Source organism: Papaver somniferum, chromosome 2 (genome assembly GCF_003573695.1).
Source record: "Papaver somniferum cultivar HN1 chromosome 2, ASM357369v1, whole genome shotgun sequence".
NCBI classification, from domain to species: domain Eukaryota; kingdom Viridiplantae; phylum Streptophyta; class Magnoliopsida; order Ranunculales; family Papaveraceae; genus Papaver; species Papaver somniferum.
Window position 1 is genome coordinate 205,827,810 of NC_039359.1, and position 27,893 is coordinate 205,855,702.

At 36.8% G+C, this 27,893-nt stretch overlaps 3 protein-coding genes across 3 annotated transcripts; 1 reads left to right on the forward strand and 2 right to left on the reverse strand.

The window, feature by feature from the left end:
• Nucleotides 1-7,298: 7,298 nt before the first annotated feature.
• On the reverse strand, nucleotides 7,299-8,829 carry LOC113352646 (uncharacterized mitochondrial protein AtMg00810-like). Its single transcript, XM_026596444.1, has 2 exons — nucleotides 8,550-8,829; nucleotides 7,299-8,086 (listed from the first exon to the last, which is right to left on the reverse strand). The coding sequence occupies exons 1-2, from the start codon at nucleotides 8,827-8,829 to the stop codon at nucleotides 7,299-7,301; spliced, it is 1,068 nt and encodes a 355-aa protein (XP_026452229.1).
• A 5,112-nt stretch (nucleotides 8,830-13,941) lies between these two features.
• Nucleotides 13,942-16,139, reverse strand: LOC113350313. Its single transcript, XM_026594432.1, has 9 exons — nucleotides 15,870-16,139; nucleotides 15,676-15,768; nucleotides 15,504-15,562; nucleotides 15,278-15,373; nucleotides 15,096-15,176; nucleotides 14,937-14,999; nucleotides 14,690-14,869; nucleotides 14,497-14,592; nucleotides 13,942-14,271 (listed from the first exon to the last, which is right to left on the reverse strand). Exons 1-9 carry the CDS (start codon nucleotides 16,069-16,071, stop codon nucleotides 14,185-14,187), a joined length of 957 nt encoding a protein of 318 aa, XP_026450217.1. The 5' UTR covers nucleotides 16,072-16,139; the 3' UTR covers nucleotides 13,942-14,184.
• Nucleotides 16,140-17,094: 955 nt separating this feature from the next.
• LOC113352647 (germin-like protein subfamily T member 1) lies at nucleotides 17,095-17,775 on the forward strand. Its single transcript, XM_026596445.1, has one exon. The coding sequence runs from the start codon at nucleotides 17,095-17,097 to the stop codon at nucleotides 17,773-17,775; it is 681 nt and encodes a 226-aa protein (XP_026452230.1).
• The last annotated feature ends 10,118 nt before the right edge of the window (nucleotides 17,776-27,893 follow it).

Consider the following 27,893-nt stretch of genomic DNA (forward strand, 5'->3'; position numbering starts at 1 on the left):
GATTCTGAGGTGCAACGAAGTTAACGGCACTAGATGGAGTTAGGTACTGTAGTGTAAGGCGGAATCATCAGATTTTGATGATTTATGAAGGAGCGACCGTCGGATGCTCCTGAGAACTGATCTGATGGCTGAGAACGGAGGCGCTTTTGTGTGTAGAAAATGAGGTTGTGCGCACCATTCTTCGCGGCTTCCTTGCTTAATTCCTCCCGGCTTTTCACTACTTTTCTGCTCTTTTTGCTCCGCACTTCATCCAGATTTTATTTGTTACCTAAGAATGCAAAATTAAGTAAGAAAAATATTTATTCTTGAAAACAATGAAAATACAGAATATGGGATAAAATGTAGAATTAATGCACAAAAGATGAGTTAAATGCCAACAAAAATATATATAAATATGCACTATTTAGCACTCATCAAATACCCCCAAACCTGAATTTTACTTGTCCTCAAGTAAAACAAGACTAAGGAAATCCTAACTATACCACTGTCGCTGGTCTCTCGAATGCATTTAGCGTATGCACTAAGCCTTTTAAACCACTAAGTGTCCCTAGTGGACGAGTTGAAGTCTCGTGAAGGTTTGCTTAGAACGTACCTACAAAGTTCTAGGTCAAAATATAAGCTCATATTCCATCAAACGTGACATGTGCAAAACAGTTTAGCTCACAGCAAAATGGAGATGTCAATCTAGCTATCGAAGGCACAATCCTAGCACTGATAACAAAAAAAGACATGTGATAAGAGTGTAAAGTGTATCTACACATGTGTAAAGAAAGATCTGAAGTCATGACTACTAATCACCAAGAGATAGTTTCTCAGGCTAAGAACTGAGGTCGAAATCTAGCTAGCTGTCCGGACTTTACGAGAATTGTGAATGAGTTGGAGGTATTTCACAATTACTCGCGTTGTACATCAATGGCATACACCCTCCTTGCTTATTACAAAGAAACAACAAAATGACTATTTACATGACTCTTATTTACATTGACTACTCTCTTTTTATTTTTGGAACAAGAGAGAATGGAATTGATAAATACTTGATTTTTTTTGTATTTTTCTGATATATATATATATTTTTTTTTTTATTTTTTTTTTTGCACAAGAACTTGAAATTGATTTTTACATATGGTAGCTCTTTTGATACATAACAAAAAGAAACAAAAAATTACATGACACTTTGCAAGAGGTAGCCCTTTTTGATGCACCCAGTTAAATTCGATGGTTGTCTTTCTTAATGTAACCTCCACCTTCTATCCCAACCAACCAAAGAACAAGCTAGTCAAGTTTCGTTCAGTATTCTAAAGTGATTGGCAATCGTGACTTCCTATCAAACACCTTGAAGATCGAGGCCATACATGTATTGGTAGATCGTGCGCGTGCAAATTTCTTATCACTATGTGAATTGTGCTAGAATCAGGGTGCCTAAATATCTAGACTAAGACTCCTAATAATTACATATTTGCACAAGAGTCAACATTTCAAGGTAAACGAGCTCCATTTTTATGTTTTTATCATTTTTCTAATTTTTTTTGGAATTTTTCAATTTTTTCAAAAAGATGGAGTTTTGTTTTCAATTATGGCATATTATCGTGGTATCTACTCTATCGTGTTTTCTATACCCCCAAACCTGAACTAAACATTGTCCTCAATGTTTAAAAATATGGAAAGAATTAGAATGCAACATATGGAAAGGGACATGCTGAGTAGAGTAAAAGGAGAGAATACCCGATTTCGGCGAAAGCAGAATTAAAACTCCGTTATTCAAGGCAAAAATCCAACATATTTCAGCCGAGATCATATTGGATTAGCAAAATATATACAAAAGGAACAAAAGGGTTTTTTTTTAAAAATTTTATCTACTGGATTATATACAAAAAATATTCACCATACACTAACAATCTAAAGAGTTGAGGATCAACCCAAAAGACAAAGTGTAAAGGTTTCAACAGCTTCACACAATAATAACAGGAAAGAAACACAAGTGAAACTGTGAAACAAAATGAGCTACCCCCAAACCTGGATTTTACAGAAGATATAGTTTTGAAAACAAAATCGCGCAGTTTCGGGGGTTCATCATGCACAAGGTCTAGCTCAAAATGAACTGTGCTAGGGACGGGCAAACATGCTAATTCCAACTGTGGTTCCTCAGATGTATTATACTTAGAAGCAAAATAGTCCAAGAGGACTTGGGAAGCACACAGTTCCAAACCTAGGTTGGGCATTCTCAGAGAAATTGGTTTTATAATATTGGTACAAACCAAATCTAGGTTGGGTGGAAGGCCATCAGATTGTGACTTAGGTAGAAGAATAGGCATATCATTATCAATCAAATCAAATCTTCTAACTCATCTCACATGTCACATCATGCTCACAATCATCACTCACATTGGCAAGTTCACACTTAGAATCATCAACATCATCAACAAATTTTTCTCATGCATCGGCAATCAGGAGAAATATCACAATGTGACCTAGGTAGAGAATCAGACACATCAAATATATTTCATGCATATTAGTGTCTACAGAAGATTCAACTATTCCATGTCATGCTCATCTTCACAGAATAATTGTACGAATCCCATGTCAATATCAAAATATGAATTACCATGAGTATCAGAAAAAACAACATTCATGAAGGTCGAGGGCGAGAAGCCATATGTTATTGAACCAACAGGTTCCACAATATTTTCATGTTCTTCTAACACATCATCATAATCATCATAATCATCATCATGGTAGCATGCATATTGGTCCTCATTAAAAGTGGTGGTGTCGTTAGTCGATTCATGTTCCTCTAAATTAGGTTCATATTCAACATCATTTACATGAAGGGACTAGACCTTCCTTAGGGCCAACTACATTTCCTCATGAATTTCCTCCTTTTGTAGGTGAAGCAAAATCTGATCTAAATATGCCTGAATTCGTGATGTAGATCTATCGAAGTTTTGCTCACTAAGTCTGAAAGCTTCTGTGGTGGAGTCTAAATTCATGGGAGTACAAAATTCTTCATGTTCAAATTGTGGTGATTGGTACATGTGTGCATGGTCATTAGGGTTTATAAAAGATTGATCGCAACCCTCAAAGGATTGATTATGGTCCCAATGACTACCATTCTCACAATTTATGGGCGTTTCATACATTGGATTTTCTCTAGATTGCCTAAAATTATGCAAAATATGACAATTCTCAACAGGGTGGTCTAAACTACCACATGCGGACATGCATAGATTTCAGGTTGCCTAAGAAAATTAGATGTGACAGATTCCTCATGTGATTGCATTTCTAAAGCTGCGATTCGAGCTTCTAATTGATCCATCAGAGATGATTGTGTGAGTGAGGCACTAGCAAAATGTTCATTTTCACGTTGCGATAAATGATGCATGTATGAATAGTCATTAGGGTTCATGTATTGCGGCTCGGGACTTTGAAAATGTCCATAATAATTCCTATAACTATTGACATCATGGTCTGTGGGAGGTTCATAACGTGAAGTTTGTCCATACGCAAGTTCTCTAAGGGATTCGTTGTATTCCCCAACAGTAGAAAAAGATCTATACATGATTGGGCTCTAAGCTCAAAATTTGGTTTTTAAGGGATTGGACTTTTTGGAAAAATTTGGTTTTGTTGGGAAAAATTTGGCTTTGGCGGGAGCCATTTGGTTTTAATGGGAAAAAGAAAAATTTTGGTTTTTAATGTGGAGCAGAATAAAATTTGGTTTTTAAAATCTGGGAGCAAGTAAATTTTTTTTTTTTTTTTTTTTTTTTTTTTTTTAAAGTAAAAGTAAAATTTGGTTTTTGAATGGGAGCAAGCCCACTGTGCAAGCCTCTAAGGAAATGGAAGGAAGGCTGCGGCCCACAATCGGTTATCAGCTCAGCTGGGTTTAAACCCAGAGTCCAAAATACAAGTCCAATGGAAAAATTTAAACAAGCCCACACAAAATAAATACAAGCCCACAAATTAAACAACAAGCCCACAAATAAATTATTACAAACCCAAAATAGAAAAATAAAAAGCCCAAAAAATTGGGTTAATTATTACAAGCCCACAAATAAAAAATTGGAAGCCCACAGGTTGGGTTCTCTCAATTGAATGGGTTTAGGCTTACCTTTTTAGCACAGCCCAGCTGTTCTGATATTGTTGCAAAAACCCAGTTGGGTTTTGGTTCTTTTCCTTAGTGGCGTCCCAGCAGAGGAAGAACAGGTTCAGAACAGCAGGTCCAACAGCAAATGAAGTGAAGCAGATGCAGATGCAAATGCTATGCAGTGAAATGCAAAATAGCTAAAAAACACAGATAAAACACAGCACCAATCCCCGGCAGCGGCGCCAAAAACTTGGCAGGCCAGGAAATGTGTATAAAATTAAGCGCAATAAAATGGTGGCCTACAGTAATACCGCAAGTGCACGGTCGTCGGTTGTAGCTCGTGCAAGTACGGGTCGATCCACAGAGATCGGGTGTGTTTCGGAAGTGTTTTAGCTAATTGGGTTCCTAGATTTGCTTTGGGCTTAGAAGCCCTTTGGAAGTGTTGGGCTTAATGTACTATTGGGTTTGAATGCCCTTTGAATGGATTGGGCTTAGTGGGTTTGTTAAACATAAAATGAACTGAGCCTGGGCTCAGTTATATTTAAAGTGCAAATGGGCTTTGGTTCTTTGTTTAAGCTTTGGGCTCAATCTCACCTGAACAGTGAAATGGCCTTTTACAGTAATTGGGCTTGGTATTTGAGAGTTGGGCTTTGTTTCAGTGAGCTGATTTGAGCTTTGGGCTCAGCAGTTCAACTATGAGTTGGGCTTAACAGAGAACTAGGCTTTGGCCTTGACTATGAATTTGACTTGGGGCCTTACTGAACTGGGCTTTGATTTTGGTCTTACAGTTGGGCTCAGATTGTGCTCTGGGCTTTTGGAAGTGAGCTGTGGAGAGCAAAGCAATCAGCAGCAATGCAACAGCCCAGAGAAGTGGATTGGCAGCGGCAGCTGCAGAGAGGCAAGAAGCAGTGCAGCAGGCACCAGCAGCAGCAACCTGGTAGAGTAACAGGCACCAGCAGCAGCACACCAGAAGAAGTGGCAGCAGCACAGAAAATGCACAGCAGTGCAGTAACAACAGAGCTGCAGCAGCAGCTGCAGCTGCTCAAGCAGTGAACAAAAAGCAAAGCAGGGGTGCAACAGAGTTGCAGGGCAGGGGGGAACAATCAAGGTAAAAGCAAAACAAAGCAAGAACAAAGCTAAACTAAACAGTTGAAGAATGAATTGTGGTTGAGAATGAAGTAGATTATGGATGGGAACTAGGGGTTGAATTCACTCTAATTTTTACTGTGTATTCTCCTATAGAAAGTTAAACACAACTATGGTATTATTTCCAAAGCACTAATTGTCTTTCTACAGCACAACTAGTCAAGGGATTATGAATTCAGCTTGAGTTGCAGCTTATCAGCAGCTCATGAACCTAACTACAAAGCATACTTGGCATACATTGTGAAAGTGAGGTGATGATGAGCTAAGTTCAAGTTTTTCCTAAACTTGTTTAGCCTTCTAGAGCAATATATTCAGTGTACTACACAATAAGACATTAGAGATTCATCAAGTCCCTAGCATGGTGGTTTAGAACATGACAAACATCATAACAGTGAGTAACAATGAATAGAAAGTCTAACATGAACACACACAAACAAACATTGAACTGAAATTAACATGTGAACACAAACATCTAACACACTAACAGGATGCAAATACAATTATAACAAGAACACAAGCATTACAGGAATATCACACATTTAGACATTAACAGTGCAATTTGACATTGGAATTAACCTAACCCAAATTGGGTGGAAACTTGGCTAGTCCAAGAACAGTTTTCTCTCTACACATCAGTTCCTATTTATAGTTTACAACAAAAAATACAAACCCTAATTCGAAACCCTAAAATTTTGGGGAAAATCAAATTCTCTCACCAATTTTCTGAATTAAGCTCGACCCATGCCTCCTCTAGTCCTAGATGCTCTTCCTCTGCTCCTATTGTCCCCTAATTTCGAGTTATTTTACTCACCCCAAAACCTAGGGTTTCAGAGGTTGTGAGATGAAGAAAATAACTAGGCTAGGGATATGGGGGTGTTGTCGGTATGGAGATAGTAGTGGCAGTGATGGAACTGGTGGTGGTGACGGAAGTGACAGCGGCAGAGAGGGGAGGTGGTGGAGTTGCAGAGCTCTGCAATTTTTTTGGGGGAAGAAGGGGAAGAAGAGCTCGATGGGATTAGGATTAGGGGTTGTTTGGTTGGGAATAGGGTATGTGTTGCTATGGTGTGAGGCGAAGACCTCAAGTTTAGATGTTGGCGAATCTGAGATGTTGGATCATTGGTTCTGAGTGGAATCGAACGGATAGATGGAAGGATGTGTGAAGCGACCGTCGGATTCTGAGGTGCAACGAAGTTAACGGCACTAGATGGAGTTAGGTACTGTAGTGTAAGGCGGAATCATCAGATTTTGATGATTTATGAAGGAGCGACCGTCGGATGCTCCTGAGAACTGATCTGATGGCTGAGAACGGAGGCGCTTTTGTGTGTAGAAAATGAGGTTGTGCGCACCATTCTTCGCGGCTTCCTTGCTTAATTCCTCCCGGCTTTTCACTACTTTTCTGCTCTTTTTGCTCCGCACTTCATCCAGATTTTATTTGTTACCTAAGAATGCAAAATTAAGTAAGAAAAATATTTATTCTTGAAAACAATGAAAATACAGAATATGGGATAAAATGTAGAATTAATGCACAAAAGATGAGTTAAATGCCAACAAAAATATATATAAATATGCACTATTTAGCACTCATCAACAATACAGTGTGCATTTCACATGCTTACACAACTCAAGACTCATAACACTCTGTGAAGATAATCTTCACAGGACTATATGCTAACACCCCCCCCCCCCCCCCCCCCCCGCAAGACCAGAGTCTATGCAGGTGCAGAGACACTGAGCTTGAACCTGAGAAGATAAAAACGCTTTGTAGGTAAACCCTTGGTGAGAATATCTGCAATTTGTTCTTTGGTGGATAAAAATCTGACCTCCAAGGACTTGGCTGCAACTAGTTCTCTGACATAGTGAAATTCTATTTCAATGTGCTTCATTCTGTTATGGAAAATGGGATTTGCTTTTAAGTAAGTAGCACCCATATTTCAATGTGCTCCATTCTGTTATCACGCCAAAGCACTGGCCTTGTGGTACACTGAAATTGGAGTTCAAAGAGGAGAGATTGAACCCAAACAATTTTTGAAGTGGCATCAGCTAGAGCCCTATATTCTGCCTCTGTACTAGATCTTCACACTGTTTTCTGCTTTCTAGAATACCGGGATATTAAGTTAGGTCCCAAAAATATGGCCATTCCACTGGTAGATCTTCCGTCATATGTATCTCCATCCCAATCAGCATCAGAGTATGCTTGGAGTTGTAGAGAAGAAGACTTTCTAAACTGCAGACCAAAAGACAAGGTACCTTGGAGATATCTGAGAATTCTCTTCACAGCACACCAATGAGCTTCTGTAGGAGCATGCATATACTGACAAGATTTTTTAACAGCAAAGGCTATGTCAGGTCTTGTAATTCTAGCATATTGAAGAGCTCCAACAGTGCTTCTATACAAAACGGCATCTTCAAATAAAGGAGAGTGCTCAGCTGGTTGAGGTTTTGAATAAGGTGTGTCACTAGGCTTGCAAACACTCATCTTAGTTTTAGAGAGTAAATTAGAGATGTACTGAGTTTGACTAAGATGAATACCATCTGAAGTATGAGTATGTTGAATGCCCAAGAAGAAATGAAGCTCCCCCAAATCCTTGATAGCAAATTCATTGTTCATGGATGTAATCAAAGAATGAATAGTAAAAGGACAATTGACAGTGATCAAGATATCATCCACATAGATAAGAATATAGATTGTGGTTGAAGCAGTGACTCTGTAAAATAATGAAGTGTCACTCTTTGAGGATTGAAAACCACTTTGAAGCAAGAATTTTCTTAGCCTTTCAAACCAAGCTCTAGGTGCTTGTTTGAGGACATAAAGAGCCTTTTGAAGTTTGCAGACATGATGAGGAAACACAGTGTCAGAGTAACCTGGAAGTTGTAACACGAAAACATCTTCAGATGAATGGACATGCAAAAAAGCATTCTTTACATCCAATTGTCTAACTTTCCATCTTTGATAAAGATCTATAGAAAGAATTGTTCTCACTGTAGTAGGCTTCACAACTGGACTAAAAGTATCCTAATAGTCAATGCCTTATACTTGATTGTAACCCTTAGCTACTAGTCTAGCTTTGTATCTCTCAATAGATCCATATGCATTTCTTTTGATTCTGAATATCCATTTACACCCAATAACATTGTATGCATCAGCTGAAGAAACTAACCTCCAAGTGTCATTTTGAATTAAGGAATTGATTTCTTCATCCATAGCTAGCAGCTCTCCATTTTGGATCTTTACAGGCTTTAGTATAGCAAGTAGGAACTGTGATATCCTTACATACAGATTGTACTTCATATGTATATACTTTAGGTTTAAAGATACCATGTTTACCTCTCATTTGCATAGGATGAGCATTAGCTGTAAATGAAGGAGGTGATGCAGTTAATGGAGGTAACTTTGTGAAGATATTCTTCTCAGAACTGACTGGAACAGTTACTTCATTAGAAATAGTTGGTGCTGAGGTAGTAACTTGTGAAGGTACAATGGACATACTAGATAAAGTTGCAGATGTAGAGTCTTGAGATTGAAACAGATTGGCATAAGGGAATGCAATCTCATCAAAGACAACATCTCTGAAAGTATGATCTTGTTTGTTTGTAGATTTAAGCATCTATATCCCTTGTGTAAACTACTATAACCTAGAAAAACACATTTCACAGATCTTGGTTGTAGTTTATGATTATTAAAGGGTCTTAGGCAGGGATAACATGCACACCCAAATGTTTTTAGGAACTTATAATCTGGTTTTAACTGAAACGAACATTCTAAAGGAGAGACATTGTGTAAGACTGAAGTGGGAAGTCTATTGATAAGAAAATTAGCAGTTCAAATGCATATGACCAGTAAGATAATGGCAATGAAGCATGAGATAAGAGTGTTAAACCAGTTTCCACTATGTGCCTATGTTTTCTATGTGTTGTACCATTTTGAGCATGAGCATGAGGACATGACACTCTGTGACCAATTCCACATGAATCCAAGTAGGTTGACACATTTCTATATTCTCTACCCCAGTCTGATTGAATAAATTTAATGCTTCTTGATAATAATTTCTCAATATGAGACTTAAATTTGATAAATGTAAAAAGAACTTCAGACTTGTATGCCAAAGATAGATCCATGTAAACCTACTAAAAGAGACTATGAATGACACATAATAATTGTAGCCATTTATTGAACATAAAGGAGATACCCATACATCAGTGTGAATAAGATCTAAAGGACCATAATCTTTGTCATTAGACATTTTTTGAGTAGGGCAGAGCATGACTCTTAGCTAACTGACAATCATGACATATAGTAGTAGACAGATGATCACTAATAACCTCATCAACAGAAGACAACACATGCTTCAAAGTTTGATATGCAGGATGTCCCAATTTGTTATGCCAACTGGAGAGAGTAGAAGTACTGGATGCAAAGGCTTGTTTAAGTTGAGCTGCTGTGAACTCCAGATGATAAAGTCCATCTTTAACAGGACCATGAAGGAGCACCTTGTGAGTAACCATATCCTTCACAAAGAATTCATCATGATAGAATTCAAAGAAACAGTTATTTTTTTTGGTAAATTGATGCACTAATATTAAATTCTTAGTTATTGAAGGTACATGAAGCACATTTGACATAACAAACTTTGTAGAGCCATTTTGAAAATTAGAAGAACCAATATGAGTTATGTGCAAACCTGAGCCATTTCCTACACGCACTTGATCAGTTCCCTGGTACTCAGAGTGTAAGTTGAGATTAGACAAATCAGAAGTAAGATGATGTGTAGCACCAGAGTCTGGAATCCAACTAGAATGAGAAGTAGAAGCACCAGAAAAGGATGTAGAAGCACCATAATGTGAAGTAGAAGGATCATCATTATAAAATGCAAAGGCTTCAGGTTATGGACACCAGAATTCCCCATAATCATCACCAAAGTAGTCATAAGAAGTATTGTAAGCTTGAGCCATATAATTGTCAGATGGTGCATATCTGTAGTGACAAGTTGGAGGCAAATGTCCAGGTTTCTTGCATATTTGACAATCAGTAGATGGATTGAATCTCATAGCAAGTGGATAAAAATTTGTTGGTGGAGGTGGCATTCTTCCTCTAAATCTACCACCTCTATTGCCTCTAAAATTACCAGATCTATTGGATGTGCCTCTAGAGGGATATGAGTTCCATTGAGGTGATGCAGGAGTATAATTGTGAGGGTAATCATATGACTGATTGTAGTGATTAACAGTAGAAGTATGAGAACTTTTGAAGTGATTGGCAAATGCAGAAGTAGAGTTAACCTGATGTTGTTGAGAGACATTAGCAGAAGCAGCAGTGAGATCAACATTAGATTCAACATTCATTCGTGATTCCTCTGAGAGTAGTAATCTGAGCAGCTCTGAAGAAGTGATTAGGTTCTCATTCTTGAGTTGTTGAGTGCAGATTGATGTTTTGAAGGAGTTAAACTCAGCAGGTAAGCCTTGGAGAATATGAAGAACAAGATCTTCATCAGTAATTGGTCGGTTAATCTGTGAAAGCTGATGAGCAATAGATCGTGCTCTGTTGAAGTATGTTAACATCGAATCAGTACTCTTCTTCAGAGTAATGAGATCATATTTCAATTGCATTAATCTCGATTTGATAGTAGAATTATAATTATGTTCTAATCGAGTCCAAACTTCATGAGAATAGGTGCAATCAACCACCTGAGAGTGAATTTCTTCAGTACAGGCTATGAATAACCAAGAGAGAATAGCTTGATGTTGATTCACCCAGTATGTATACACAGAATTACGAACAAAATCATTATTTGGATCTGAATCTTCGAAACCAGAAGCTTCAATGACTTTGAGATCTTCAGCAGATGTACGCCTGTAATACTTCGAAGGACAGACAAATGATCTATCAACAAATCTGAATAGATCATAGCTTCGAAGAAGTGGAACAATTTGAGATTTCCAGAGATTATAATTGGTGTTGGATAATTTTGATGGTGATTTAAAAGTTAGAGAAACATGTTTTGTTGATTCTGTCATGGTGATAATGAATGAAAGAAGAAGATAGATATTTTGAGAAAATTAGGGTTAATAACAGGTATCTAATCTTTCATTAATCTTTGAAATGTTGATTTTCGATTACAGACTCACACACACTCTATGTGTGTGTTTATAGACATTTTAAACTCGGCCTGCTACTGTCGGTTACAACGTACATATTACCTGCTACTGTCAGTTACAATATAGTGTGCATTTCACACGCTTACACAACTCAAGACTCATAACACTCTGTGAAGATATTCTTCTCAGAAATCTGTGAAGATAATCTTCCAGGACTATATGCTAACATATAGCAACTAACACCCAAACTTGTAAAAGACCAACATCTTCTTTTCGAGTGAAGCGAGACACCGTTTATTGATGTTAATGAAATACGACGATTAAAAATGAAATTATAATAAGAAATACTGGTTGGATGATGTTGCGAAAATTAAAGAAGTTGAAGTTGAAATTCCACATATATATATATATGATCAATTTTCAACAATTGGATGATAGAGTCATTGGGAGGCTTAGATAGAACCAAGCCACCTACTTTCAGCCGCTAGCAATAAAAAACGAACCGAGCTCGGTTCCGTCCATTTTTCCAATCAGGCCATTCCGCGGTGGCCTAAAATTGGCAAATTGGATTATTTGCCCCCACTTCCATGAGAATTTTCCCATTGGTATTAGTGGATGTAGTCGATCTTGACGAGTTTCACGGTCTTGGTCCGATCCGATATCCGAAGGCCTTTTGTCCCAGAACAAGTCCAGGGTAGGCCAGAGACGGAATGAAATCCATCTCATGAAAGTAAGGCAGATTTTACACCGGCTTTCCAGCCTCGACACAACCTGCACTAGGCAGGAACAAATTCTTGGCACTTTCGGCGCCACAATCTTATTGGTACAAAGGATGAAGTAAACGCAACTTCAATGGAATTACGTATTCATGACTATAAAAGCTGTATACTAACATCCCTGTTCAGGCTGTAGGAGGATTCCCGCCTTCACAATCCTGTTAATTGCAGAGCAGCAGCTAGGTCTACAAGGAAGTTGTGAGCATTACGTTCATGCATAACTTCCATACCAAGGTTTGCACGGTTGATAATATCGTCCCAAGAGTTCATTACACGACCTTGGCTGTCAACTACAGATTGGTTAAAATTGAAACCAGCCCCACCCTCTTCACAATCTGCTAGGACGATTTCACATGTTCGCTGGTTAAAGGGTGAATCCTCATTCCAAGTTTATAAATATTACTTCAGTCCAATTAAGTTCATAAACCTTACCTCTTTTACGTGGATCGCCGCTCTCCACTTTCGTCTATCCAACGCAAGTTCCTCCGATAGATTTCGCTTGCTCATGTCCCACTTCACCACCTCGTCCCATGTCAGTTTTGGTCGGCCTTTGCGCTTCATCCTTCCTTCAGCATGCATGATGCATCATGCGCGAATCGGTGCATCAGGCGGCCTTCGCTGGAGATAGCCAAACCAGCACAGTCAATGTAGGGTGAGCATCTCCTCGATTGGTGTTATCTCAAGTTTCTTGCATACATATTCATTCCTGATTCGATCGTGCCTCGTATACCCGCATGACCACCTCAGCATACAAATCTATGTTGCATGAAGCTCTCTGATGTGAGTTAATGACCACCTCAGCATACGCATGTCTGTCTCACTGTCTTGGTCGGTTATGGAGAAACTCGCTGAAACAACTTAGTGAGTCATAATAAAAATTGAATATCAAGCCTAGGAGGGACGAGTTCACGTTAGTCTAAAATCCTCCATATCTTCAACAGTTGCTTGATTAAGTGGTATAAAATATATAAAATTGGTCAATTAACCCAATAACGACAATTCTGGGTGAAAAAAACATGTAAAATTTGATACTTTTTAAATGGACGAGAATGTAAAAATAGCCGGGATGTAAACAGTTTCATACTACTCATTTTCAAATACTTTTTCTTATTTTTAATTTATATCAGGATGCATCCTGTTTCACCCTCGCTATTGTTTAAGTTTAAGCCATGATGAATCCAGATTCATTCTTGCTATTTTTTTGATGTCCATTTCACCCATACTAATTTTTACTCGTTCATTAGGAAACAACAATTTCCAAGTAGGGTGAGCATCTCCTCGATTGGTGTTATCCCAAGTTTCTTGCATACATATTCATTCCTGATTCGATCGTGCCTCGTATACCCGCATGACCACCTCAGCATACACATCTATGTTGCATGAAGCTCTCTGATGTGAGTTAGTGACCACCTCAGCATACGCATTTCTGTCTCACAGTCTTGTCGGGCATGGAGAAACTCGCTGAAACAAGCTAGTGAGTCATAATGAAAATTGAATATCAAGCCTAAGAGGGATGAGTTCACGTTAGTCTAAAATCCTCGATATCTTCAACAGTTGCTTGATTAAGTGGTATAAAATATATAAAATTGGTCAATTAACCTAATAACGACAATTCCTGGGTGAAAAGGACATATAAATGGACGAGAATGTAAAAACAGTCAGGATGTAAACAGTTTCATCCTACCCACTTTCAAATACTTTTTCTTATTTTTAATTTACATCAGGATGCATCTTGTTTCACCCTCGCTATTTTTTAAGTTTAAGCCAGGATGAATCCAGGTTCATTCTTGTTATTTTTTTGGTGTCCATTTCACCCATATTAATTTTTACTCGTTCATTATAACCATGTTTTAAAAATATTTGGGCAACTGACCCAATTTCTCAAAAAAATATGAAAACAAAGACTCCCAATCCAGACAGACGCGATCAAGATCTGCACTGCGTGGGTGGCTGGAGCGAAAAAAATTACAGTGGGCATGGGAAATGCAAGCATTCTTTTTCCGATAGTAAATAATTATTGTTTTGGTAGGGCTTTACATTTGACAAATAGATCTATACGAAGGGTAAAACACCCTTTGGATACGTAAGTAGTCATTCAAGCTGTTCTTCGTCTGCATTTTGAATCCATTTGTTGAATAGCTCTTTCCAGTCTGAAACAGTTTCCTCCCCATTGGCAACCTAATAACGTAAATCGGATAATAAGCTCAGGATTTGAGTATGCAAGAACAAGAATCGCTGCAAAATCAGTTTTTATGTAACCTGGTTTATTCAATTTTGACAACTCCATTTTCAAACAACATAGACTTGCGATGTCCACATTTTTTTTTTCCTTGAATGGTTATGTTTCCAAATGCACATAACGAAAGCGAAAAACCATCCAGAATTTTGATGAGATGTTATTACCTCAACAACTAGACCTCTCTTTGGGACAGCATTGAGTGCTTCCACACAAATGAATGCAGCATCTTCTTTGCTTAGTTTTCCTTGTGCTGCACTTCCCTAGCAACACATAAAACAGAAAATCACCACAGAATCTTCACTTTTTTAGAAGCAATAGAGGATTGCTAGCCGCGACGCATGTGAATTATAGTTTTACCTCTTTAAAGTTAAAACCTTGTTGGCCTCCTTGGGTATCTTGCAACAAACCAGCTCTGATAATGGTGTAAGGAATCTTATTCGAAGAATTCATCACCATGGACTCATTTTTCTCCGCTAATTTCTTTGCACTGCTTTGAATAAGAGCTTGTATTCCATCGCTACCTCTATAAACAGCCAACTGCACATCTTATTAAATCTCCATTACATAAACTTAAGATTTCATAATTGTTTAATTAGAGAGAGACCTGAGACAATAGAACTATATGCTCTACTCCTTCCAAGCTTTCGATATCGGGGACGAAAATTTCCTGCAGTAGTATTACTTTTCTATTTTAGATACGGCACACGGAAAATGTGGCTGGTTAAAAAGATTAACGATGATGTGATCAGAGTCTGTGGCATACACTGGATGGGCATATAATTGAACGGACGCCTTTCAGAGTCTTCTTAAGAAATGGTGGATCATTTACATCTCCGGCTATTGACTTTGCATTAAACAAACCAATTAAAACGACATACGTAAGCATCCACGTTGAGTAGATTCATCAGTTGTATATTGACACATTACAAATTTTAGCAGTGTCACCTCAACATAAGTGCCAAATGCTTCAATAGCTGCTCTTTTATCTTTCACTATTGCTTTCACTCGAGCTCGAGCCACAATCAACGATAGTATTACCATCTATTTACATAAGCCAGCAGACTATATAATAAGCAAAACGTAATAATTAAGCACATAGCATGTGTAGTTTTGGCGTACATAATAATAGCATATTGTGCTCAAATGTAGAAACAATATACGAAAAGCTTACCTGACCGATCTCACTATCGCCATCCGTTACTAACACAACATCTCTTACTTGTTCTACTTCTGCACTCCAGAAACATAAACTAGATGCATGAACAAAAAAAATCAAAAACTTCACCCGAAAAATGTAAATCAAGCTAATACAACTAATCAAATTTAACAAAAACACTCCTTACCTTGAGAATCATCATCTTCACCATCCTCAACATCTCCTCCTCCATCCTTTGGTAATTTTTCAGCACCATACCACTTCCTTAACTTTGGCCCCCCTACATCAAAAAAGAAATCCAAATTTGAATGTAAACACAATTATGAAATGTTCCTGCCAGAACTTAGTTATGAAATTGGACATATTGAATAGTATTTGAACCTTCAATATAGTCAAGAATTTGATCCATGAAACCATTCCTCTTCTTAGAAGCATAACAAATGAAAGAAGCAGACTTGTCAAGTTTGATCACATTATAAACGTGCCTACAACGTCTGATATTAGACTTCTTCGATGATTTGTTATATGGATTGAACAAAGAAGAAGAAGAAGAATAGATTTGTAGTGATGATGAAGCTGCCATTGTTAAGTATCTACAGAGAACTGAAATAGGTGTTTTCTTTTCATATCCAACTTTTTTTTCCAACACACACACGGACATTTGGGATAAGGAGATTTATGTTATTTCAACCCCACAAAATCTGAGGGCCTAAAGGGCTAAGTATTATCTTCTTACCACCCTCCATCAATGTTAAGAAAGAGCTCAATGAAGTAAGACAGGAAATGACAGTCACCAGGCATGAGCGTTACCTGAATGTGGCAAGGGACAATTTTTCACCCAAGGTTAGAACTTAAAGCTAGACAAACGATAATTTAAATTCTGATTGATGTCGTTGTAGTATAGTGATAAAGTTGTTAAGTGATAATACCAGCGACCATAAGTTTGAAATACGTCATCATCAAATTATTCTCTACCAATCAAAAAAATGAATAAATACTAAATTATGTATCCGTCTGTTTAAACCATGGACTTACTCATTTTTTATAAGTGGGTGGTTTTTACGTGGTTCAAACAGGCGGTAAATTTCAAAGTGGTCATGAAGATGATTGTCTTGAGCAGGCATTTGGTGAGTATTGCCGTATTGGTGATTCTGGTGGTGGTGATGACATTTATATGTGATATAAGGGCTCGAGGCATGCGGTAAAAGACTACTAGCAGTCATCTAAAAGCACATATACAAATCTTAATTATGAGATGGTTTATTACTCCATTTGATGTGATGATATAAACGTACGCTCAAATATATTTTAGACTACCACTAGAACAGGTAGTGTATTTTCCACTAATTAACACATAGCTAGTTTACTAAGGGAAATGACATGGAAAAATACACTGAGTTTTTAGTGTATTTTCCACTTAAGTTTCTATCATACATTAAATTAACAGATTTACAGTACTATCAGCTAGGATTTTAATTTGGTTTTCAGTTTCATTTTTACAACATTTTTTGTATATAAATACTGGCATAAGCAACATAATCTTTATAGCAAACTCGAAAACATTTCGATCTTAATACACCAAAATCTCAGAGAAAGAGAGACATCCATGGCTGCAAAGTTTAGTATTAAAACTACACCATCATTCTTCCTAGTTCTAAGTTTAACTGTGATCCTATTTTTTACTTTGTCATGCTTTTCTTCTGATCCCGACCCGCTACAAGACTTTTGTGTCGCTGACTTGAACGCCACCACAATTCTGAATGGGTTTCCATGCAAACCGGTGTATCAAGTTACATCAGATGATTTCCTCTATAGTGGCTTGGTGAATGAAGCAAGCACAGTGAATCCCATGGGTGTTGCAGCGAGTTTCGCTGATGTTAAAAACTTCCCTGGGTTAAATACCCTTGGACTTTCGATGGCCCGAGGCGAATTGGCACCTGGTGCATATTTTCCGGTTCATGTACATCCTCGAGCAACTGAACTTAATTTTGTCATGAAAGGGGAACTTCTTTTTGGGTTCATAAGTACTGGTAATGTTTTGTACTCAAAGGTTGTGAAAGCTGGAGAGTTGTTTGTTGTTCCTAGAGGACTTGTGCACTTTGTAAAGAACAATGGACCGGGGAAGGCTGTCGTGGTAGCTGCTTTCAATAGTCAACTGGCCGGAGTTGCACTAATTCCAAATAACCTCTTTGGTTCTAACCCAACAATTCCTAATGGTATTTTAGCTCAGAATTTCCAAGTTGATGAGAACGTCATCGTTACCATAAAGTCTAAGTTTGCCAACTAAACTGGAAATCTTAATGTGGTTCTTTTGTATCCGTAAGTGTAAAAGTTTATAATAAGGGACTGACTCATCGTCCCCTTGCTCAATTAAGTTTCCTAATTTTCATAAGTTTACTATTGTATGCATGGTGCGCTGAATTTTTCACAACCTTATTAATCATACGGTCGTCGTCTAAAATTTTGGGTCATTCAATTTCCTCAAACGATAAACAAATTACTCCCTCCGTCCCTAATTAGATGACCTGGTTGTAGTTTGCACAATTTTTAAGACAAGGATGTTAGTAAAACTTAGAAATGATTTATCTCTTAAACTATATCACGGTTTTTTGTAAATTTTATACTGTTGAAAAGCATTTTAAAACACCTACGTAACGAATATAAACATAACTATCAAATTATATATATTTTTTATAGTAACAAAAATGGGTCATCTATTTATGGGACAAAACTTAAAACCAAGTAGATCATCTAATTAGGGACGGAGGGAGTATTAATTAACATTGAACATGTCATGTATTCGGATGATCACTTGGTAACATTGAATCAAAGAAAACGAATATGAGGCTAGAGATGGATGGGAAAATAATGGAAAGCGGAAAAAACTTAATAGATCATCTAATGTAACCACTGATTTTCCAACCAAAAAAGAAAATTTATATAAATACGCAAGTATTTTTTGAACGCGCAATCGGGTAGAGGCAAAATAATTGGAGGATATGAAATATTATCCCCATCCTTAGAATCATGCTAAGAGGTGTTTCTAGGGGCAAAAGTACTAAATTACCCTTTTAAGAAAATAAAAACCTAAATCTATTCTTCTCATGCTCCTTCCCTTTCAACTTCTCTTCTTCTCTGCCAACTCTTTTCTTTGAAAACGATTTTTTTTCTCCATCATCGATTTCAACACGGTTTTATCATTGCTTCTAAAATTTCTTTGGCGATTAATCGATTTTATAAACATATCTCTTGGAAAGAAACATAATCATCGATAATTGTTGTTTTAAAAGTACTAATTTAGGTTAGAATCAAAAATTGTAACTGAAAATTTTCGGTTTCAGTTAACGTCGATATTGTATTCATAACGTTGGTTTTGCGTGCCGGCATAGTTGTAGTATGAACATCATGTCGTTTTACTATGTCGGCACAGTTTTTAGTATGAATACCATGTCGGTAGTCATGTTGCAGTTTCCGGAATCTTGCATGTACTTATGTCGGTACGCTTGGTAATCAACTTTTTATGCGAAATTGCCAGCATGCTCGATGAAAATCTATAAATGCCGATAGCGAAGTAAAAAAAAACTCATATTTCTGGGAAATTTGCATCATGTGCCCGCATAGCAAGTTAAGCAATGTATCATGCCGTCACTACCGGCACGCTCGATACGAACATTTTGTACCAATGGTGTACTTGAGGAGAACTATGTATATATAAAATGTCGACTACAATTTCTAGTTTAGAAAATATTGTGTGTCGGTATGGTGAAAGTATGAATGCCATGCCGATTAGGTCCCTGACGGCATGGTATTCATATACTTTTACCATGCCGACACTGAGTTTTTTCAGGTGTAACAACGACGAATTGAATGAAAAAAAAAAACAAATTTCAATACATTAATACATATATATGAGAATTTGGAGCACTTATATATTTCGCTTGTATATTTTCCTTAGGTGGTTCTTCACCTAAATCTTCATGATCATAATTAAATATCTTTATTTAATGTTGTTGCATCGATAAATTCAATGATAATGATATATACTAATCATTATCAAACCAATCTATTAACTTAACTAAACATGATTAAAGTATGATTATTGAGGGGTAAATTAGGAATTACATAAAATATATGGATAGGGGGTTCTTGTGAATTACTATCTAACTCCCTATTTTGTCTTATTTATTTCCTCCAATTATTTTGCATATACCCAATTGCGCGCTCTATTTCTTGTTCTTAGGTTTTTTTTTTTTTTTAAAGCATGAAATTTATATCACACATGGGTATGTGGTAACCATAGAGTGATTTAGTTAATGTGGCTAAGAAATATGTGATTGCCTTTTCCCGTATTGTTGTTGAGAAGTTTTCTGATATTTATTTTCATCCGCCGCAAAATTTGCCAGTCTGTCTGATGCTTGGCTACCTTCTCTATAATAATTATGCTGAATATTGCAATATGGAATTTGGCTTATTCTCGGTTTTATTTTAGCAACCATTCATTGTTGAGTGTCGTGGTGGTTCAGTCGAGGAATTTATAAGGTGGTGTTTAGATTCTGTCTTAAAGAATACTTTTGGTCGTTGATCTCGTTGTTGTTCAGGTCTCTATTAACGTGGCCCCAAGTTTCGATTATTATTATTGTAGTTATTCCCAGCGGTTTTGCAAAAGTTATCACCGTTCTTCCGTTCGAGTCCTTGCAAATGAAACCTGCGCCAGAAAATCCAAGATATCCCCTGGCCTCCCCATCCATGTTAAATTTTATCCAATCTGTATAGGGGATATATCAACCTACTGATATGGTTTTTGTTGTTCTGATGTTACTTGTTGGGGCATTGGTAGGTGGGTCTCCAGGAATAATCATGGTGAGCAATGCTTCGCCTATTCAAGCTCCAGTTGTTGTTTTAAGGCTCTCACTAAGATGTCTTCAAACTTTACGTTGTTGAAGAAATATAAGCTCGTTTTTGGTTGTCCATAGAGACCCTAAGAAAAAAAGTAGGTGGAAATGGATGATTGAGGGGCATATCTTTGCAGGATTTGTGAAACGGTTGTTTACAGATTTAAAAAGATCCAAGAAGTATCGTTGTTGTTTGCATTGAAAAAAGGCGAGTTAGAAGGTTGTTTCATGCAGTTACCATAACTGGGTAGTAAATAAATGAGTGTTCGACAGATTCTGGAGCAGTCGTGTATCGTAGGCAAAGGTTGGAGTTGGTGATATGAATGCGGTGTAGGATAGTGATGGTCGGTAGCCTTCACTGATTGCTTTCTACAAGAAAAGATGGATTTTGGGTGGACATGTAAGGTCTACAAGAACTTGGTGATTGGTAGGTGGTTTGATTGAGATTTATTATCCCTTTGATTTAGGCAATTTGTATCCCGAAGAAGTGGTGTATTTTTCAGATTTCGAATGCCGACAAATGATCATAGCTATCCGGGGAGTTGTCTTGGGGTAGGTGGATACTTACGATTCGTGGGACTGCAAGGGAGGAATGGTTTCTAGTTTATCATCTCTCCAATTATGAGTAAGAGGGTCTGTAACATCAGCAATTGTTTGGAGAGGGTAACATTGGGTTGGTTCAAGTTTTAAATATGGTATCCAAGTAGCTTGGTATTAGAGCATTGCTTGGTCAAACCCACAAGTTTTTTATCTCAAACTTGTTTTCAATATTAGGTGATCAAAACTATATCTTAATTTTTAGTCTACTAAGTTAAGTTTCGGATAGTATAGAATTGTAGTTGAGTATCAAAGATCACCCTTGAAGACTAAAGATCGAAGAAGACATTTGGAGAACTTCTGTATCAGGTATGTGAATACTTAACCATTCCATTTTACTCATTATACCATCATTCTATCTATTGAGACTATGTCGTATGACTTATAGTACAATCATAAAGAAGATGTTTCGTGTCAAGCTTGTCTTCTGAAAAATTTCGAAATATGATTGACAATTAGATGTTCAAAGATATTTAACAATATTAGTTCTACGAATTAGTTTGTGGATCAATTTAAAATTGCCCATGCAAATGATTATAAGAGAGAAATATGAACTTACTGAAATTTCTACTCAGGATAGGTTGGCGAACCAGTTCACAAACCGCAATTTCAGTTAGGAACAGTTCACCAACCCGATTGGCGATTCTTAGTGAAATGAATTTTAGATGTTGGATAAATATGATAGAAGTTAGCGAACCAGGTTCACAAACCGTGATCAATTGAGTTCGATAGTCTAGTAGGGTTGGAAAACTCGGTTCACGAAACGTAGCACCCTGACTCGTGAACAAGCCCTACGGTAGGAAAACCATTGTACCAACTGTCCTGACAATATTTAACAGATGCTTAAAGACTTATTATTTTAGTATGTTTAGCATTACTAGAACTCTCTTAAACACTTCTAAGACTTCATTGATTACTTAAACACTTATGTGTTTGTATCATGATTAATTTTTTAGGTGTTTAATGAACATCAAATAACTTCTAGTACTTTGGATGACTTGCCAAACTGAACAGTCATCACAAACGGTTCGGTAACCGAACTTATGTGTATATCCTTCTACCGTATTTTGAAGACCTAAATTGTGTGGTTGATTCTCAAGTTATCTTAGCTTAAATTCTAATCCAACCCTGGTGTTTGAAGACTATAAATAGAGCATATTTGAAAACTGGGAAAATCAATCCCTGCCACTTTGTGTCCTAATTGATTCTAAAGTCGTGACTTTTCAGGTCTACGACTAAAAGACTTCGCTTTGGGGATTCGTGAAGACAGGTTTGACTATCTTTACCTTGATAGTTTGTGAATCCTGATCTGTTATCGAGGTTTTAGTAATCTCTTTCAAGAAAGATAGATGGTATCACAAAGTTCTCTTCGTCTCAGATTTTGTAAATCCTCAAGATAAATATCTAAAGACTAATCTTAGTTGATCTTTCGACGATTGTCCTTGAGAGGTGGTTAAGAATCTATTCTGTTATTTAGGAGTTGTAAGTTCCGGATTTGTGAGGATTGGTAGATTTTCTATTACAAACATATTTCCACACCTTGATCTTTGCATTGATCTAAACGGAAATTAAATAATCTTATCTTTTAGAGGAAGATTGGTATCAAAAGTCTTCACTTTGGCTGAAGAAAATCTTAGGCTATAAAAGACGTCAGCTAAGGGACTCAAGTGCGTAAAACCTTGTGAGGTTCAAGATACGTAAGGATCGTGACTGAAACTAATCTCTTAGAGGGTGGTTCGGTATCAACTATATTCCAGTCTGAAGCCTGATAGTAGTCTAGTGTCTGTAGCGGCTTAATACAGTGTGGTGTTCGATATGGACGAGGTCCCGGGGTTTTTCTGATATTGCGGTTTCCTCGTTAACAAATTTTTTGTGTGTGTGCTTTTTGCTTTACACATATTTTGATTGTTAAAAATACTAGATACGTTCATACCCCTACCAAAACGAAAAAGTTGGGTGTATTTTGTATCTCATGTGTTTTCACTTGGGTGGGGGTTTTAAGCTATTTCTGGTGCAATGAAATATGAGTTGTTAGAAGAGAGGTACGAGGGAATCCATTTGTTCGCACAGTAGGCTGGCGGAGGAGGGAATGTCTGTGACATGTTGGAAGATACGCGTTGCAATTAATTTAACGTATATACACTAAAACACCCGATTTTACTTTTTAATTCTAGAGTCGTGACTTTCCAAGTCTACGACTAAAAGTCTTCGCTTTGGGGATTCGTGAAGATAGGTTCAACTATATTTAGCTTGATAGTTCGTGAATCCTGATCTTGCTTTTATGTTATCGAGTTTTTAGTAATCTCTTTCAAGAAAGATATATGGTAATCACAAAGTTCTCTTTGTCTCAGACTTTGTAATTCCTCAAGATAGATATCTAAAGACTGATCTTAGTTGATCTTTCGACGATTGTCCTTGAGAGGTGGTTAAGAATCTAGGATGCTCTTTAGGAGTCGTAAGTTCCGGATTTGTGAGGTTTGATAACTTGTCTATTACAAACAGATTTCCACACCTTGATCTTTGATCTAAACGGAAATTAGATAAGCTTACCTTTTAGAGGCAGATTGGTATCAAAAGTCTTCACTTCGGCTGAAGAAAGTCTTAGGCTGTAAAAGACGTCAGCTAAGGGAATCAAGTGCGTAAAACCTTGTGAGGTTCAAGAGATGTAAGGATCGTGACTGAAACTAAATCGCTTAGAGGGTGGATTCGTCATCAACTATATTCCAGTCTGAAGTCTGATAGTAGGCTAGTGTCTGTAGCAGCTTTATACAGTGCATGTGGTGTTCAATATGGACGAGGTCCCGGGTTTTTTTTCTGATATTTCGGTTTCCTCGTTAACAAAATTATTGTGTGTGTTCTTTTTACTTTTCCGCATATTTTGATTGTTAAAAGTACTACATACGTTCATACCCCTACCAAAACGAAAAAGTGGTGTATTTTGTATCGCATGTGTTTTCACTTGGGTATGGTTTTTTAAGCCATTTCTGGTGCAGTGAAATATGATTTGTTAGAATATAGGTATGAGGGAATCCATTTGTTCCTATAGTGGGCTGGCAGAAGAAGGAATGTGTGTGACATATTGGAAGATACGTTGATTTTTAAAACATTTCTCTTTATAAAGGTTTGTGCAAATGGAGTCAGGTTGGTTATGCAGATTCCAGACTCTTTTCATAAGCAAGGTTTTGTTATGATTGATGTTTATCCCTGTACATAATCCTCTTTCATCTATTGATTTGGTTAATTTGTCCCAACCTAAAGGATGAACAGAGGAATCATATCCCCAAAAATGATAAACGGTTTATACAGTCAGTCTGTTTGTCAATATGGGTAGGGAAAGATGAATTTTCTTAATGGGGTTGGATTTAAGTGCAAAGGAGGCTTTAATGAGTACTAACCTCCCTACATGCGTAATGTATTTTGTCATCCATCCCTTTTCCTTTCTCGCAAACCGTTGAAAAAGAAGGGTAAAGATATGACGTAAGGTTCTTCGTTTTTTGAAGTGTACCCCTAGATAAAGATATTCCACCTCATGTTGTTCCAGTCTCGGATGGTGAACGATTATAGATTTTGAAGCGTTAATCACCAATCCCACTAAAGATCCGCATGATTTTAATATGTTATTGAGATACATTATACTTTCTCTAAATCCTGGTAAGTGATGAGGAGGTCATCCGCTTAAATAAGATGCAAAACAGGTGGGGCTTTTGAGATATGCAAGGACCTCCTTAAGATTTTTAGCTTCTAAGTTACCCAAATTTATTGATAACATTTACGTACAGATTATGAAGATATAAGAAGATAATGGACCTCGTTGCCTATTACCTCCTCAACTACACTTTTCTTATCCTAGTCCGAGACTTGCTAATAAGCTAGAAATCAAGACTTTATAGTTTTGATCACTAACATTGAAAAACATGCTTGATATAACAACGCATGCGAGTTCGACCGAGCTATGCTCTAACATAATTATAGGAAGAGATTATTAACTCCTTAAGCCGCATACATATGTAGTGTGCATAGTTAAGGATAACTGGCTATTTCAAACAACAAAGAGATTATGATAACAATTAATTGACGTGAAGAAAAAACAAATCTTAATATTAAGTAAGGATCATGCGAACTGTGAAGCTTATTAGTCATGAACGCGGAATGCCAAAATCATAGTTCTAACACGATTGAAAACTACATTCAGTCATCATTAAAAATAAATGTAATATACTTTAAACAAAAATCATAGTAAATTATGTAAATTATTGAGAATTTTAATCCAATCAACTCCACTATATTTTATGAGAAATGAAATCAATCACTTCGGATCAAGAAATTACACGGTTATGTAATCTAACTCTCATTTCAACATTGAAACATTCTCAGAGGGCGATAGTTGGGGTGTTATAGCCATGCGACGTGTCGCTAATGTTGATTGAGTGGGTAACTACGGTGATATAAAGCATGATGTAATCCACAAATATGGTTAGGAATTCCAATTTAGTAAAACTTATATTGTTGAATCCCTAGTTCAATTTATCATAAGCTTTCAGGATATCTAATTTAAGATCTACTTATGGGTTCTTGGTACGGGCAGATATTCTGATATGGCGGAATAGCTCCCCAGCAACTGCTCTCTTATCGTCGATTGATCTTTGGAGTACAAAAGCACTCTGATAAAGGCTTATCAAAAATGGTAATAGAGGTCGCATTCGGCTGAACCAGATACTGGATATGATTTTATAAGTGATATTGTAGAGCATGATTGGTCTGATGGCTTTGATCGATGGTCCACTTTTGGTATTAGGGAAATTTTTGCATGATTCATGAGAGGGTGAACATTTAAAGAGTTTTAAAAAATACAAACCACTGATATTAACTTAGTATGAGAGGTTTCCCGGAAGACCTTAAAAATTTGCTAGTGACAATAACACATTGCTGGGTAGTCAATCTAGGAGTGGTTTCCTTGGATAGATTATCATTTATTGTTGTGTTTGGCGTCATGTATTAGTCGGTGTTACTGAAAACTGATTTCATCCTCCTTATCACTGATCCAGTTGTCTTGTTGGTCTTATAACTGCTGAAATAGTGAAATGTGTTATGTTTTCATGAATGTTTTTTTTTCTTTTTTTTCTTTTTTTTTTTTATATGAAGGGAAATTTTATAAAAGCTAAGAAGAAGAAGATACATTGTTTAGATTACATAACTTAAGGATCCACAAATCCTTTCTAGACTTATCCCAGTACCTAGAGTTAATATAAATATTCTTGTATCTATTTAGGATTCTAGCTAAATTATCCGCAAAAAAATTACAATTCCTTTTAATAAAAACGAAAGAAGAACTAGCAAGAAATTGGTCATAATCCAAGGCTTGCTGCAAAACTGCTTTAGACCTCCATTCGACCGCAAAATTTTTCTTCATCTTCATATTGTTTATATCATTTTTATTGTCATTGAGGAAGATTATTCTTTCATATCTGCATCCTTGCATCCACTTAATAGCTTCTCTACAGGCTCTGGATTCAGCTTCTTCTGAGCTAGAGAACCAACCTAAGCCTCCTGTAAAGTAAACAATGCGATCCGAGTTATTAGTTTTAACAACTCCATAGGAAATTTTTTTTATAGTGTTCTGGAAAGCATCATCAAAGTAGATATAAGAGATATCCCGCAACAAATCATAATTAGCTAAGGAACAGTTAGGATGAGGTTTATCACAAGTACTGGCACCACTCTTCTTAACAGCTGAACATTTCTTGTTTTTAGTATAATTTAGTAAGTCTCTCTTGATGAATTCAATTAGATCCATAGGATTAACTTTGAAATTATCAAATACAACTTTGCAGTGATACTTCTAAATATACCAGAGAATATAAGCAAAGAAATCCTCATTGATGTTGTCTTTTAACCAGGAAACACACCACTCTTTGAAATTCAAATTTGCAGCAGCATAAAAGACTCATGAAAGTGAGAGACCTCTCCAAATGGCTTCCTAAAAGACATATTCAGTAAATAGATGATTGATAGTTTCTCGAGTATTGCAACTACATGAAGAACATATGATGTCAATTGAGGTGTATATTCCAAGGCTCTCTCTAACTGGTAGTCAGTCACTTAGAGCTTTCCAAAGAAAAATTTTAACTCTGGGAATTACATTAAGGTGTTATATACCTACCCACTCTACTTTACAATTTACATGGTTCTTGTTGTATAGATAGTTATAAGCAGACTTAACTGCAACCGAACCATCTTTGGTTCCAATCCATCTCCTAACATCCTTCTTTTCAATTTATTACAAGGCTCAAGCATTCTTATTTCTTCTATATCACTCTTTTCAAACAGGTTGTTGATTATGTTGAAATTCCAGTTTCCCCTATTATATATTATATATCAATTATATCTGAAACTTTCATAACTATATTAGCTTCAATACTATTTTTTTTAGTTTCGGGGTTTTTCCACTTGGAAGCCATTTTTCTGTCCAGATCTGTATATCCCTTCCATTTCCTAGCTCTAAAAAATGACTTTCTCTAATGATATCTAAGCCTTTACAGATATTAGTCCAAACCCAAAATTTCACTTTTTTCTTCTTATAGTAAAGAGGTTCATTTTTAGGAAAGTACTTATGTTTTAGAACTATGCACCACAAATGGTCTGGGTTCTCTAGGAGTCTCCAGGCTAACCTAGTTACAAAGCCAAGTTGTACTTATAAGGATTTTTTATACCTAAACCACCATCAGCCTTACTGATACACATAGAGTCCCATGCCTTGAGATAGATGCCTCTATTACATTTGTTTTTTTGCCACCAGAAATCTCTTTGCAGAGAATCAATTTGGTCTAGAGTTTTATTAGGAATTAAGAAGCACATCATCTGGTACATAGGCATAGCACTAGCAACAGAGCAAATTATAGTAGTTCTACCAGCTTGT

Coding starts and splice junctions, on each gene's coding strand:
- LOC113350313 (XM_026594432.1), bottom strand. CDS start 16,071: ATGGCAGCTTCATCATCACTACAAATCTATTCTTCTTCTTCTTCTTTG. Junction 14,870..14,936: donor ATATAGTTCTATTGTCTCAG/GTCTCTCTCTAA, acceptor TAAGATGTGCAG/TTGGCTGTTTATAGAGGTAG. Junction 14,593..14,689: donor AAGGTTTTAACTTTAAAGAG/GTAAAACTATAA, acceptor ATGTGTTGCTAG/GGAAGTGCAGCACAAGGAAA.
- LOC113352647 (XM_026596445.1), top strand. CDS start 17,095: ATGGCTGCAAAGTTTAGTATTAAAACTACACCATCATTCTTCCTAGTT.
- LOC113352646 (XM_026596444.1), bottom strand. CDS start 8,829: ATGCTTAAATCTACAAACAAACAAGATCATACTTTCAGAGATGTTGTC. Junction 8,087..8,549: donor TCATCCTATGCAAATGAGAG/GTAAACATGGTA, acceptor TACAACTTCCAG/GTTACTCTGACACTGTGTTT.